This window comes from Sarcophilus harrisii, chromosome 2 (genome assembly GCF_902635505.1).
Source record: "Sarcophilus harrisii chromosome 2, mSarHar1.11, whole genome shotgun sequence".
NCBI lineage: Eukaryota > Metazoa > Chordata > Mammalia > Dasyuromorphia > Dasyuridae > Sarcophilus > Sarcophilus harrisii.
The window spans coordinates 479,261,869-479,277,129 of NC_045427.1; the positions used below are offsets into that span (position 1 = coordinate 479,261,869).

At 42.0% G+C, this 15,261-nt stretch overlaps 2 protein-coding genes across 3 annotated transcripts in view; one reads left to right on the forward strand and one right to left on the reverse strand.

The window, feature by feature from the left end:
* Positions 1-2,298: 2,298 nt before the first annotated feature.
* On the reverse strand, positions 2,299-7,034 carry NAIF1 (nuclear apoptosis inducing factor 1). The gene is made up of 2 exons (XM_031954712.1): positions 6,301-7,034; positions 2,299-5,123 (listed from the first exon to the last, which is right to left on the reverse strand). The coding sequence occupies exons 1-2, from the start codon at positions 6,797-6,799 to the stop codon at positions 4,651-4,653; spliced, it is 972 nt and encodes a 323-aa protein (XP_031810572.1). The 5' UTR covers positions 6,800-7,034; the 3' UTR covers positions 2,299-4,650.
* Positions 7,035-7,747: 713 nt separating this feature from the next.
* SLC25A25 (solute carrier family 25 member 25) overlaps positions 7,748-15,261 on the forward strand; it is a 32,666-nt gene continuing 25,152 nt past the window's right edge. Inside the window, exon 1 of one of the 2 annotated variants that reach the window (XM_031954707.1) lies at positions 7,748-8,242. In XM_031954707.1, the coding sequence (XP_031810567.1) occupies positions 8,003-8,242 (240 nt within the window). In that variant the 5' untranslated portion in view covers positions 7,748-8,002. The remainder of the gene's footprint in view (positions 8,243-15,261) is intronic. The other variant, XM_031954709.1, reaches the window with a different exon arrangement.

A 15,261-nucleotide genomic window follows, 5' to 3' on the forward strand; every position in this document is an offset into this window, starting at 1 on the left:
TTTACTGCACTTCGGACATGACATTCTAGCTCTCAACTTTGTACAAACTGTCTCCCATATCTGAAATTCCATCTCTTGGAATCCCTCCTCCATTAAAGGCTAGATTCAAATGCCACCTTTTACTCAAGGCCTTTCCTCATCCCCTCAGGTGTTAATGACTCCCACCTCACCACCTCACATCTCTCAGATTGGTTAAGGTGACAGGAAAAGATAATGATAAATGTTGGAGGGGATACAGGAAAACTGGGACATTGATGCATTGTTGGTGGAGTTGTGAAATGATCTAACCATTCTGCAAGGCAATTTGAAACTATGCCCAAAGGGCTATAGAACTATGCATACCCTTTGACCCAGCAGTACCATTACTGGGTCTGTATACCAAGGAAATCATAAAGAAGGGAAAAGGACCCACATGTGCAAAAGTTTTTGTAGTGGCAAAGAATTGGAAAGAGTCATCTGGGGAGTGACTAAATAAGTTGTAATATATGAAGATACTGGAATATTATTGTTCTATAAAGTGATGAACAAACTGATTTTAGAAAGGCCTGGAAAGATTTACATTTACATGAACTGATGCTGAGTGAAACAAGCAGGACCAGGAATATATTGTACATAATAACAGCAAGAATGTGTGATGATCAACTATGAAACACTTGGTTCTTCTCAGTGGTTCAGTGATCCAAAGCAATTCCAATAAGACTTTGGATAGAAAATACCAACTGCATCAAGAAAAAGAACTATGGAGAATGAATGTAATCAATACATGCTATATTCACTCTCTCTCTCAATATGATTCAAAAAGCAATGTGTATTAAAAACAAATTAAAAAAAACATTTTAAATGACTCCCACCTCTCCAAAATTCCTTGGTATGTATTTTGCATTTTCTTTTCTGGATACATATTGCTTCCCTTAAAATGTAAGCTCCATGAAGGTAGATACTGTTTTTCTTTGTTTTATTCCTATAGTCCTGTAAGCCCCTGCTCTTTGCCAATCACCTATTGAACTGAATTTGGGTCTTACTTTTCTTATCTTGTAAAATGAGGGACTTGGAGTAGATATTTAAAGGACCACTTAAGCTCTAATGTCTATTTTACTTATGTCCTTAGATGAAAGCAGGACCACAATCATGCAACTATAACAAACAGAGGTCATTCATTACCTCACGAAACTTGCCATTCTGGTCATGTTTACTAGGCAGCAATTACCAGTTTATTGTGGGCAAAACTGGCTGGATTCCTGTGAGAAAGCCTGTGCTTCAACTTTTAAAAGGAGAATCTACCTCAAAATCTTCATCTGTGAGACACGGCTTATTTCTGCCCTTAATTCTTCATCATCTAAAAGCAGCTGATTTCCTGGAAATTCTACCCTAACCAGCATGAAGTTCCAGGTAAGGAAGGTCAAGTCATCAGGCAGCAGTTCTGCCTGGTCATTTTCAGAATCTAAAACACAGGTAACTAGCACCATTCAGGAAGGATGGGTTCAGGATGAGCTGAGGACTTTGGGGGATAGAACAAACAATATTGGATGGACTTTTTTCTTTGACCCGCCTATTCTACTCGTTAAAACTCCCTCTCTTGCTTCACATATCCACAATACTTCTTCCTTGGCCTAATTCACTAGTTTTTAGTGGGTAATCTTAATTGTTCAATGTCAACGAACATTTAAGTATGTGGAGGGCACTATGTAAATTGCTAAGGCAGAGAGAAGATTAAATATATCACAATCACTATCCTTGTGAACAGGACACTTTGGTAATAATCATTTTTATTTTGGGAGTAGTTTTCCAACATAATCTAGAGAGGAAAACTCAGGATTATGGGGAGGTCAAGACAATAGGTTCAATTGTTTAACATAGTCTAAAAAGGAAAATGATAACGTTACATTTCAGAAATATTTCTGTCAATATAATGAAATGCTTACTGAATTGAATTAAGTGAATGTCATCAATATTCTCTCTAAATGGAACCAACCATAACTTGATTTTCCAGTATTAAGACAAAGAACTTATGGCTGGGTGGAGGCTATAGTTTATGTCAGAGTATACTAATGAAGCATATCAAATCCTCAGTTTTCTCCAGATATCAAATCTCATCAGCACCAGATCAAGAGCAGGCACACATGTAATGTGAAGTTAGTTAGTGATAACAATGACAATTACTTTATGGAAGATGGAGTTCTAGAATGAAAGGCCAAATGTAAGGACAATTATTTATAGCTAGCATTAGACCTTCATTCAGACTTTTAAAAAATAGTTGTTTTTGTTTTTGTGAGTAACAAGGGTGCTTCAACATAGTAGGAAGAAAAGAGCTCTGGACTTGTAGTTTGAGGACCCAGGTTCAAATCCTGTGTCTGCCATTTACCATCTGGATGGTTTTAGGCAAAACAATCTTTCTGGGTGCCATTTCCTTCATTTGTAAAATGAGAGAACCCATAAGGTTTCTTTTAGATCTAAGTCTACATTCTAAGATTCTGTAGTTGTTTAGGGGAAAGACTTCAGGAGGTTAGGCATTAAATATAAAGCTACTCATCATTCTATGCAATCTTTTCTAATGATACCCCAAAATGATGGCAAGTTTTTAGTAGATCTAACTTCATAGACTCAATCTTTAAATCCATGACTATTTTATGTGACCAATAAATAAGCAGAGAAATATTATGTACAAAAAGTGGGCTTTTATTATTAAAAATACTTGGAAAGAACTAGTCCAAGTGACCCCAGGAATCTTCTTTGTATCCAGTCATTTGGATCAGACACAGTACTGGCTCAGACTTCAAAAATGGGTAAAATCCAGCTGAGTTTTCTTGTGCACAAATTTTCAGAGGCCACTGCAGTTAAATCCTGATGGAGCTGCTGGTGCCATTAGAACCAAGGGTTTAGGGGGTGCTATTAGCCACGCATGTCTTCAAAAACTTTTCTTATACCTCTATCAGTGAGCCCAGCTCTTTACTGGAATGACATACATGGCTCTGCAGAAAAGCCATCAGTATTACAGTAATAATAGAACTAAGGAATTGGGGGGTAGGGGATTAAAGGAATGTCTCTCTTGATTGCAATAGTGAAAGTTAGCAATTCTAAATGCAAGTGCCCACAGAGGCAGCATCTTCCCTTTGTAAAGCTGGGGGCTGGTACCTTGGGTTGCAACCATGGGCCACATCTGGTCAAGGCACATACAGTGATACTGCCCAGCCTTGTTCATCAAAGGTGACATGGGCTTATGTAGCTGCAAGGGCCTCAGTGATAGGTGAAAATTTAAAAACTTAACCAAAAATAGCCACTCGATTAGAATTAAACCTTCAAAAATTACAGTGGCTCCTGAAAATAAGATGAGTAGATTCAAAGGACTGAATAATGAAGTCCAATTTTAAGTATCTCAAGGTACCATCTCCTTTCCAAAAGCAAGGATTTTCTCAATGCAGAACATTTTTTTGAAGCAAGGTAGAGATGGTCAATTTTCCAAGAATCCAAAAGTTTTAGTCTTCATAGTAATCAAATTCTACTCTTCCCATATGTTCAGTGTCAATCATGGCTTTGGATTCATCCCAGCTGGAGCTTGGAAATCTTGCAACAGTTCTGTGGAGTAACCTAACATTTTGGGGATGAGTGCTCCACAGCGATGCTGCTGCACAGTTTTTCTGCATTTAACTTTTGAGGGTTAAAGGAAATATAGAATGGGATGAATCTGCACTGCAGATCTGTATTCTGAAAAAACTGAATTTGTTCCTGTGATACATGTGTAGAAGTGGACATGTTTGATAGAGGCCATTCAGCTGTAGTCAAGAATTCAACACAGGTCTCAGTAAGGGCAATTCCTTGAGGCAAAGAGTTGAGAGTTAATGATCTTTTATCCCTCTGCTTATCTTCCTCAGCAATTACTAGTCCAGAGCCTGAGCCTGGAGCTAAAAATACCACCCAACTAAGTGATATTGGGGGAAAAAAACAGGCACCGGAGGAGTGGTGAGAGTCTGTGGAAGACATTATTGGCAGCCAGAGACACTCCCCTCCAACGGAACCCCTCCTGAGCAGCACTGGTGAACTTTAGCTTCAAGTCACAGATGCTGGCATCAGATCTCTGGGGAAACATTCTAGGCTATGAGCAGGGAATCTGCTGCCTGTGGGAGAATACCTTACTCTATTCCCCTGGGGACCTAGGCACAGTGAGAAGAGGGTGCAGTTTCAGCCTCAGTCCCAGTGATACTGCCTCCTGGAGGATAAAGGTGGTATTTTACAAGGGTTAGCACCATTATCATCATTCAAGATGGCAACACCTGGGATTCTCCCTCTTGGCTGCACTACTTCCAGTTTGACCTTCATAGGAGATCGTCAAGTTAGGAGACTGAGTCAAGTAACGTTAGCACAGCTGTGCCTGGTCCTCCAGCAAGGCGATGCCTCGGCCAACCGGTCTTCAAGCTCCTGGGATAACAGCAGTAGGCCTCATGGAGAAGGCAACTCTGGTTCCAAGAAGCTCAAGTTCCACATCCCAACTTCCTCCAGCTCCCAAATACATTATGCACCAAGAGCGTTGAATTCCTGTCTAATAGGAAGTTATCCATGTGGTTTATCCTATTTTAAGGAAAACCATAGGACCTGCCTGAAATACAACAGAGAATCCATTCAGTCACAGAAGAGGGAGTTCAATTAATCTTGATGTCATTGGATAAGACTATCTTGTTGTCCATTCTGGGTTACTGGACCTGGATCAGATGGTGGAGCAGGATTTGGCGTGTTGCTTTGCAGATAGCGGCGGAAATCTTTAATCATGGGACGGAGGATCTGGATGAGAACACTCAGGGCTGCCTGTGTCCCTTCCATTGCTTGGGCCTGGCGTTCCTGAGCACAAGCCTGCACCTCTTGTGAACGACGAATCATCTGCAGGAGATCGTTTTGTTGTTCTAAATGCTGGGCAATTTCCTTTACATGCAGATTGGTGACCCGCTGCTCCTGTATAAGTTTGGCTGAGTTAAGTGCAATACGGCTTTTCAGTGCTTGAGGCTTGACAGACACATCAGCTTGGTGGGCCATCATCTCCACAGGTGCCTCAGCAGTTACTGTCGTGGGTGTCTCTGTTGTGCAATACTCTACCACTCCATCCTCCAAAGTATGATAGGTGGTCTCAGCAGGAACTAAAGGATAGATTAAAAAAAAAAAAAAAAGTCAAAAGAATCCTAGAAAAATTAGTATCTGCTCCCAAAGTAACCAGCTGGAGTTTGGAACTGTAAGAGAGGACATGTTTGAGGTGAGGTTACAGAATACACTCCTTTAGTGGGGTGAAAAGCTACAAGGTTACTAAGGTTTTTATGGGAATAGGAGATAAAATAAAATGCAAAAATACAAACTTCATTCTAGGTAGATTTATTATAGCCCTTCTTATCAAGCTTCCCTTGTGCTCTTTGCCTCCACCTTTTCTCTTTTTCTTTTCTTTTTTTTTTTTTGCTAAGCAGAATATAGGAGCCAAAATGATTATTTATCAAAATGAAGGAAGTCACAGTAGTAGTTCAATTAACATACAGTAAAGTATACCAGGTTGAACCAGTTGAATAGAGGATCTAGGGAGGCCAGGATGACATAGAGACATAATCTCTTACAGCTTCCATATTTATGACTAGTCCATGGAACATCCATGGAACACACATTGATCATTGTTCTGCTCCCTTCCTGGAATAGACAATAGTCATCACAGAGAGGTTAAATGACTTGTCAAAGATGTCAGAAGTTAAATTTGAACCCAGGACTTCCAGACTCCAACTCTAGTGCTTTCTCCACTACACTTCCTTTAGACATTTGAGGAAAAATGGAGGTTCAAGAATAGACACTGTGAATAGTCATTAGAGCCAAGTGCCCATCTTCCGCAGGCCAACAAAATAATCAAGGTGGGCCCTTAAAGCAGTTGGTATTGGAGTTTTTTGTTTGTTGGTTTTAAATCAACAACCCTTCCTAGAAAACATCCAGCAAAGCTGCTCAGGACTTCACACGTGTGGAAAAAGTCCTGCATCAACAGTCAGGAGATTGGGATGCTAGTCCCAGTTCTGCACAGTCCTTCTGTGTTACCTTGTGCCAGTCTTTCCCTCTGTGGACCTGTTTGCTCTTCTATAAAAAGTGGGAGATTGGACTGAATGACCACTAAGTGACCTTTCATCCTATCCTCGGTCCTGTTTGACCCAAGGCCATCAACCTATTGGCCAGTTTATCCTTCTCTGTAAAGTTAGGTGTGGCCTAAATGGCGCCCTAAGGTTCCTTCCACTCCGGCTTCCCAAGCCCCTTCCCGGACCTCCTGCCCTCCAGGCGGTGGGGGCCACTCACTCTGTGTCAGGGTGACCGTGGCCGCAGCTGTGGCTGCCCCCAGGGCTACAGGGTGGATCTCAGCCGCGCCTGGCAGGCTGATGATGGTGGCCTCACCCAGCAGGTTACAGATGCGCTGCTGCATGGGGGTCAGCAGGACAGGGGCCACGGAGGGGCCCGCGCCGCCGGGACCCGGCCCGGGGCCCCCGGGGCCCCCCTCCTCGGGCCCGCCAGGGGGCTCACTGCCCTCCACGGCAGCGCGGACCTGGGCCACCTTGCGGCGGACCTCCGTCTTGAGGTCGGACCATTTCTTCTTGACCTCGGGCAGCTCCCGGCGGCACGTGGCCACAGCGTTGACTCGCCTCAGGATGTTGTGCCAGGCCGCGCTCTTGGCCGCCAGGGGCACGCCTGCATTGAAGTGGTTGATGAGCAGATGTTTCTGGCGCTCTAGTTCCTCCACTATGATCTCCACCTCACGTTCTGAGAAGTTCATCTTCCTCTTCTTGGCTGGCACCGCCATGGTCTTCCCAATGCCCCCTTCCCCAGCTCCCTGCTATTCCTCCTTTTCCTCGGCCTGCCGCCCCCAACAGGGGAAGGGCCTCCCCTGCCCACTGCCAAGGCCTAGGCCCAGGCCCAGGCCCTTGACAACCTCCGGCGCTACGCAAAGTGCGTACGGCCCAGCCTCGGCCGCCCGAACCTCCGCCAGGGAGCTGCGTAATGGCTTCCTGAATCTGCCTCTTCCGCCGGGGCGTGCGGAGCTTTCCCTCCCTCCCCTCCCCGGTGGGGCCGAGCGCCGGCTCTTCTCCAGGGAAACCTCGCGTGCCGGTTGGATACAGCAAGGAATTAGCTACTCCCATTGGCTGGCGTCACTGTCCGTCATGATTACGAGCCACCCTATTCCTCGACTTGGAAGGTTCATTGGTCAATAGCCATGTCGATCGAGTTGGGACGCCATGCCCCCAATGGTTTTTTCCTGCTTTTCTATTGGATGTATTTTCTATCATTTATTCACCAATGTTCCACCAGCTCTCTGGATTTGTCCATTTTATTGGAGGACTGCGATGTTAGCGTACAAAAACTCGGAATGATTCAGGGATTATTGGCAAAGGGCCATGCCAATTTTACCTTTGGTCCCGCCCACAATCGAAATTCTCCTTTGCCATTGGCTTTTACGTTTGCTACTCAAAAGATAGCGGCTTCCAGTTTGGAGCCTACATTCCCTCCTTCGTTCTTACTTTTTTCTTTCCGTAAGACGAAATTTCCTGGGATCAATCAGTTTGCTAATCGTGGGAACTCGACTTATTGTTGAGGAAAACCCACTTCGAAAAGCTGGTTCGAGTAATTCCGAAACCCCACTGATGTTTGAATCTCCCCCTAGAAGAACCTTACGCTTATTGGACCAGACTCGGGGGTGGAGCGTTGACGCCCGGCACCTCCTTCTAGGCCCTGCCTCGTGCGGAGATCGAAGTTGGCTATTGGTTGCTGGGGCTGGGTGGGGAGGAGGTGAGTTGGCTCGGGGCAGAGCTCCCGGAAGCGCGCGGGCAGCCGGTCCGAGTCCGGCCCCGCCCAGCCCGTTTGCCGGCGCTTTTTCACTTGGGGAGAAGCCGGCGAGTTCCTCCACGCGAGCACTTGTAGGAGCCGGGACGCCGATCGCGGACGCCTCCGTCGCCCTCGCCCCCACCCCCACCCCCACGCCAGTCTCCTCCACTTTGCCCAGCGCCCGATGGTGAGCGACGTGTTGTGTCGCTGCGTGGCCTCCCCACCGGCCCCCGGCGCCGCGCCCACCCAGTCGCCAGCCGAGGACCCGTGTGGCGGCGCTGTGTGCGGGGGTCCTGAACACCGCCTTCGCCTCTGGAGTCTCTTCCAGGAGCTCGATGTCAACAACGACGGTGGCCTCTGTGTCAACGACCTGGCTGTGGGGCTGCGGAGGCTCGGCCTGCCTCGTACGGAGGGCGAGCTTCGGGTAAGGAAGCCGCGGCCTGGGGCTGGCCGGGACCCCGAGGGGCGATAACGGCCCTTTGTCTCCCTCCCTCCCGCATCCCTCCTCTGGTCCGGGAGAAACCCGAGTCTGGGAGCCGCGGGCAGCCGGAACTGGGGCTTCCGGGGGGGGGGCCGACACCTGGAAGCGTTAGCCCTCCCGTTGGGTTTCCGGCCGAACACGCCGGCCGGGCCTGGGTCCCTTCTCCCACCGAGGCATTTCCTCTGCGCAGCTGGAAGGAGCCCCGGGAGGGACTTGGAGGCTAGAGCCCCCTCCCGTGGAATCCCTCTCTGAGCCGGCTTCGACAGCCTCCCTCCCAGCCACCTCGCTTCCAGCGAGCCCCCCTCTCCCTCTGACTACGAGAAGGTCCCTGGTCTCGGGCTCCCAGGGACTGACTATCTCCCCCACCTGTTGGCCCGACCTCTTCGAGGAGCTCTCCAGACTTAGCTAGACCGCTGATGCTCAATGTAGACACACGATGTGTGGGTAAAGACGGGGCAAGAAATTGAAACTTGCTTAAAGTGACCTGTCTGAGAGTGACGATTCTTTGGTCTAATGACAGCTTGTCACCGCGGAGCTTTGAAGCCGTCTTTAAACCTCCATTTCCTCTTTGTAAGGTTGGAAGTTCTTTCTTGTGTACTGGGTGTAATGGTGAAGATGTAGTGACAGTTGTGAAATCACCGTGTAGGTGTTAGCAGTTATCTTCTAGAGGGATTTAGATGGAGGAGGATAAGTTGAGAGAGCTCTTTCAATAGCCTGAAAATTTCCTGTTTTGCCTTTGTTGTGTTGTGCCGGGTACTTTATCAAAAGTCTTTCCCACCACTTTGACAATTCACTTCATTTAATGTAAGATCCTCCCGGGTTGCAACAGGGAGTACATCTGTAGTATTAGTTCATTTTAATTAGTTCATTATTTCAAAGATGTAAGTTTTTTGGCCAAGATATGAATAGATGTTTGGTATACAAAATGAATTAAACCAAATGCACGAAGTTTTCAGAATAATTTTCCAGTAACTAAGGATATTTTCAATACTTAGAATCAGCTTGGAAACCTTGGAATTTGTTCTGGTTGGAATCGGAGGTAGTAAGTAGTCTAAGAGATATGATAGCAAAAGAGAAAGAAATCAATTTAACATAAAGGGATGATAGAATTAAGCTAGTTTCCCCACCTATTGATGACATTAACCAATTCTATCTATCAAGGGTGCAATAAATTGGTGAATCTTAGTACTTTTAGTAGTATTTTCCTGAGAATAATTTCACTACCTGATTCACAGAGTAGTTTTGAGAAAAATGAACTTTAGAGCACTTTGTGTTTTAAAAAAAAAAATAGCCTATATCTATTTCATGTTGTAGATTGAGTCATTTGTCAACAGGAAGTAAATTATATTTTTAATTTAGGATTTATGAATAGCTACTATAATAAGGGTCAAGATGTACTCTTAATTCACAGTTCATTTGCTATTGATCATAATCTAAATTCTTTAAGGGTAGCTAATTTCCAAGGGTAAACAGTGAAAAAAAAATCTTTTTATAATCTAATCAGTTTTCTTTTCCAGTGTTGAAAGATATAGCTGAAAAAAAAGCATAACTCAATCTTAGAATATAGACCTGCTTTTTGCCATCATCAAATATATGTTCTGAAAACATTTACAGGTCTCAGCTATAGATTGGTTAAGCTGTAGTAGAGAAGACTTACAGACAATGATCAGTAACAGACTTGAAAACAAGAACCTCCTTATTTATCTTTAAGGGTTTTTTTTTTTTTTTTTTTTTTTTTAGGCACTTGGTTTTAAGTAACTTACCCAAAATCACAGGTAAGAAGTGTCAAGTGTCTGAGGCTGGAGTTGAACTCAGGTCCTCTTGACTCCAGGGGCCATGCTGTATCCACTGTGCTACCTACCTGCCCCAATTTTAATAAATTTTTATTGGACTTGTGTTTAAAAAAAATTAAAATTAGCCTTTAGGCAAATTTTCAAGTATCAGGAAATACTAGCTTTGTAATTGATTGCAACAAGAAATTCTGTGCCATGCCCCTCCTCCCACTTTAAACTGCTCCAATTCTTTTTTTTTTTTTTTTTTTACATTATGCCAAAGCTTGTTAAGTTTTAGAGAATTATGAGATAGAAGAAAAGAGCTGCTGAAGAGATCATGGAGTTGTGGTGAAATAGCAATTTCCTATAGAAGTTTAAAAAAAAAAAAAAAGGTAAATTAAACTGCTTCTGAAAACTCTTTACTGTGATCTGTTCAAATAGGTAGGTTTGGAATAGGAATCATTGTGAAGACTTATCAGAACCAGTGAATCAGTCCAGGCCTTGTGACTGTACTCTTTTGTCTATGTATTATAGCAGCTTGTGGTAAGTTTTCTTTAAAAATAAACCCTGGGACCCGTCTTTGTTGCAGAAGAGATTTTCAAAGGAAAATTACTTAAAATGGAAGTGGGCAGATAAACTTGTGGCAGCACGCCAGGGAAACTTCTTTGGAAAGAGAATGTAGGCAAAGAGCCTTTTCTGGAACAAAAGGAGGGGAAAGGTGGAGGAAGGAGGTGTAGAGAAAGATTCTTTAAAAAACAAAACAAAAAAAGATGGTAATCTTGAAATTACTACATTAAAGGATAATTTTAACAAATTATTATTCTACATAATTGTCACCTTCATAGAACCAAACCACCTCTTGTTTTGTTTCTTAAAGAATTTGTAATAAATTCTTCCTTTATCCATTAATCTGATGCCAAACTTTTCTCTGCTCCCCCGATTTGCTTAGGTATCATCCTTTATTGTCTAAAATGTATCCATTTTGGTCTTCTCTTGGTATAGAGTTTGACAATCCTTGTCTTAAAACACATTTAAAGCACTGCATTAGTGGCTAGTCAGTTGTTGTTTATTCTTCATTCTCAAAGAAGACCATGTCCTTTAAGGGAACTGGAGGTAAGTGAGGGAGGGCTGGGCAAGGTCACCTGCCTCACTCCCCAGTCCAGAGCCACCTGGGCCCAGAGGCCAGACATAGATCAGGATGACTGGAGATGGCCCTGGATGCAGTGGGAGATCTTGGTCTTTTTAAGCCAACGTCTTCAACAGTCTCAGTTTGAGGCAACACCCATAAAAGATCTAGGACAGGTGAACAAGTTTTGCTTTTGAATTGGTCCTTTGAAAGATGGGTGTAATTTCCCTGACAGATAAGTAATAAGGAGGGGTAGAGAAAGGAAGGACATGCCAGGGTATTTTATGGCCCTTGGAAGGACGGGAGGAAGGTGTCATAATTTGGAAAAGTAAGCTAGACTAAGTTGTGGAGGGTTTGAAATGTCTAGACAAGAAATTTCAGTTTTGTTTAGTAGGCAGTGGGGAGCTATTGAATATTTTGGAGTAGGAGAGTGTACAGAAATGTGTTTTAGGATGTTTAAGCTGGCCAATTTTAGGATCATAGATATAAGAGATGGAAGAGACCTTAAAAGATCACACAATCCAACTAGTTTGTTTTACAGATGAGTGTTGCGATATAAATGGTAAGTGGTAACCTAGATGCTCTGACTCTAAATCTAGTATCTATCTACTACAGGAAATTTTGGAACCAACAACAAATACTTGGAATTGGACTATATACTGTAGACAGATTTAGTAATAAGGGAGGGAAGTATATAATCTAAATCAGCTGGGATTTTTACATAATAATTGACATTTGTAGGGTACTTTTTAAAATATGAAGAGGTCTTTATGTACAAGTATATCAAATTATCACATGAAATGTCATTTGATCCTTACAATTCTTGAGATAGTTATTGGCTATTCCCATTTTATATTTGAAGAAACTGTAGAAAGAAATTGTGATTGGTAGATAGGAAGGAAGGAAGCATTTGTTAAATACCTACTAAACCCTAGGCATTGTGATAAACACTTTACAACTTTTGATTTTCACAATAAGGAGAGCTAGGTACTATTATCATTAGTTGTAGTTTTTACAGTTTTACAGTTGAGGAAACTGAGGTTGATACATCCAGTTAGTGTCTGAAGCCACATTCCAACTTCAGATTTCCAAGCCCAGTACTTTCATTGTTGTACTAGGTATGAATCTAAGCCAGGCTTCTTCTCTTCAAGTCTAGTGTTCTGTCTTCCACGACACACTGCTTCTTATAGAAAAATGCCTCTCTCAACATAACATTCTCACACTTTTTGTTGTTTGCTTGCTTTTTGTTTTCCTAACTCATTTTCTTTCCTTTTTGATCTGATTTTTCTTATGCAGCAAGATAATTGTATAAATATGTTTACATATATATTGGATTTAACATATATTTTAACATGTATAACATGTATTGGGTGGTTTGCCATCTAGGGGAGGGGATGGAGGAAAGCAGGGGAAAATTTGGAACACAAAGCTATATAAGGGTCAATGCTGAAAAATGATCCGTCCATATGTTTTGAAGATAAAAAGCTTTAATAAAAAGAAAAATAGTTCATTAGTCCCCAGCCATATTACTCTGCCTCACTGAACTCTAGCACTCTAACCTACCACACTCTTGCACTTAGGTTAAGGTTTTTTTTCCTAGTTGTTTTTCTTGTTCATCCTTTTTTTCTCTGACTAGATTGTAAACTTGTATTATCTTTGATATCTCACCCAAGTGGAACAGTGATAATTTGTCTTAATAAATATTTGACAAAGTTTAGGTAATCAGCATAGACTGTGAATTTACTCTGTAAATGCACTATAGTAAATGCTCTAAAGGAACATGGAAGAAATAGAAGCTGCCTTAGCTTTCTAAAAGTTTTAATTCGTTTAAAAACTCAAAATATGAAGGTGGCTTTGCATAGCAGAAAGAATTTTGTTGGTTTTTAAAAAACTTTTTGTTTTGAGACAATTGGAGTTAAGTGACTTGCCCAGAGTCACACAGCTACTAAGGGTAGATTTGAATTCAGGTCCTCCTGACTCTAGGGCTGGTGCTCCATCCATTTTGCCATCGAGCTGCCCCCAGTAGAAAGAATTTTGGGTGAGAGATTTGGACTCTTGTGTTGTTCTTCTGCTACCATGCTTTGAGACTTGGGGAATTCACATAAACTCTCTGTGCTTCAGTTTCCTTATCAATAAAATGGGTGTAGATAACTCTTATCTCCAAAGCTTCTACAGGGGCTTAATTTGGAGTTATTCAGGGTGGCCAAACCATAAACTGTCAACTGGGGGTTTTTTTGGTCTGAGGTGAATTAGGCAGATTGTTAATTATGTACCTTAAGTAGAAGACTTTGGGTTCACCATCAAAGTGAGATGGTTAATTTAAAATGAACTTAAGGGCCAGCTAGATGGCACAGTGGATAGAACACCAGTCCTGAAGTCAGGAGGACCTGAATTCAAATCTGATCTCAGGGGTTCTCCCTTCTCTGAGATGGTAAACAATCTGATACAGGTTATAGTTGTACAATCATGTAAAATATTTCCATATAAATCATTTTATAAAAGAAAACAAGACATACAGGAAGGAAGAAAGGAAGGAAGGAAGGAAGGAAGGAAGGAAGGAAGGAAGGAAGGAAGGAAGGAAGGAAGGAAGGAAGGAAGGAAAGGAAGGAAAGGAAGGAAAGGAAGGAAAGGAAGGAAAGGAAGGAAAGGAAGGAAAGGAAGGAGAAGAGAAGAGAAGAGAAAGAATTTGAAGGATGCAAATTTTGTGAACTATTTGTAGATCTTTATTCCATCTCCCGAGGACAGTGAGGCAACTCAGTGAGTAGATAGTGAGCTGAGTTTGAAATCAGGAAGATTCATCTTCCTGACTTCAAATCCAGCCTCAGACATTAGCTGTGACCCTGGGCAAGTCACCTATTCTTTTTGTCTCAAATTCCTCATCTGTAAAATAGCAAGTCACTTTAATATCTTTGCCAAGAAATGGACTCAGAAAGAGTTTTTGACAACTGAACAACAGAAGCGGCTGTACAACAACAAAAATTCTACCACCACTGCCAGCCTTCTCTATAGTAAGAAGAATTTCTTTGTCTTATTAGAGTACTAAAATGTTTGAGGCTCATAAAAAGCTCACTTGTTTTAGAAATGCCAGTAAGTATAGTAGTTTCTACTAATTAAATGGGTAGTTTTAAGTGTTATAGCATTGTATTGTCTCCACGAGAAAATCCTAACTTAATGCTTAAGAAGCTTTTTATAAAGATTACTTGTGACTTATTTTAGAAACTCCTTGGATAAGATAAATAATCTTCATTTATTATAAGGAAAATAGATGGGAGAGCTTGCAAGAAAAAGGAAGCAAGCATGAAATTGTCTTCATTCAGACTGCTAAGTAAATTATGCTTTTATGTTGTTATAATTTGGACTTGGACACAGACCTTTTTCTACAAAGAAATAATGGTACTTAATAAGTTAGTAGAATGGCAAGAGAAATACAATTCTTCTAAAAAGCATTAAATTCATGTGTTAAACTGATTGTACTATATTTTGACAAATTTATTTTTATTAATAAGGCTTAACTTTAAACTTACCCAGTTTTTTTTTTGTTTTTGTTTTTTTTTAATGAATTGAGTGACTAAAAGCTTTGGTAGGTCTGTATCCCAAGGAAATTATAAAAGAGAGATAAGGACCCACATATACAAAAATGTTGCAACTCTTTTTGTAGTGGCAAAGAATTGGAAAATAAGTAGAGAAGCCCATCATTTGGAGAATACCTGAACAAGTTGTGGTATGTGAAGGTAATGGAATAAACAAGAAATGATGACCAAGCTGATTTTAGAAAGGCCTGGAAAGATTTACATGAACTGATGCTGAAGCAAAACAAGTAGAACCAACAGCAAGATTTTGTGATGATCAACTAAGAAAGACTTGGTTCTTCTCAGCAATTCAGTGATCCAAGGCAATCCCAATAAACTTTGGATGGAAAACACCATTTGCATCCAGATAGAGAATTATGGAACATGAACGTAATTCAACACATGCTATGTTCACTTTTTTTTTTCCATTTTCTCTTGGTTTTTCCTTTTTTGTTCTGATTTTTCTCTCCCAACATGATTCATAAAGAAATATTG

What these genes read in the sequence shown, in the direction of transcription:
- NAIF1 (XM_031954712.1), bottom strand. Translation starts at nt 6,799, where the DNA reads ATGGCGGTGCCAGCCAAGAAGAGGAAGATGAACTTCTCAGAACGTGAG. An exon ending in CACGGTCACCCTGACACAGA is followed by an intron (nt 5,124 to 6,300) that starts GTGAGTGGCCCC and finishes TCTATCCTTTAG; the next exon opens with TTCCTGCTGAGACCACCTAT.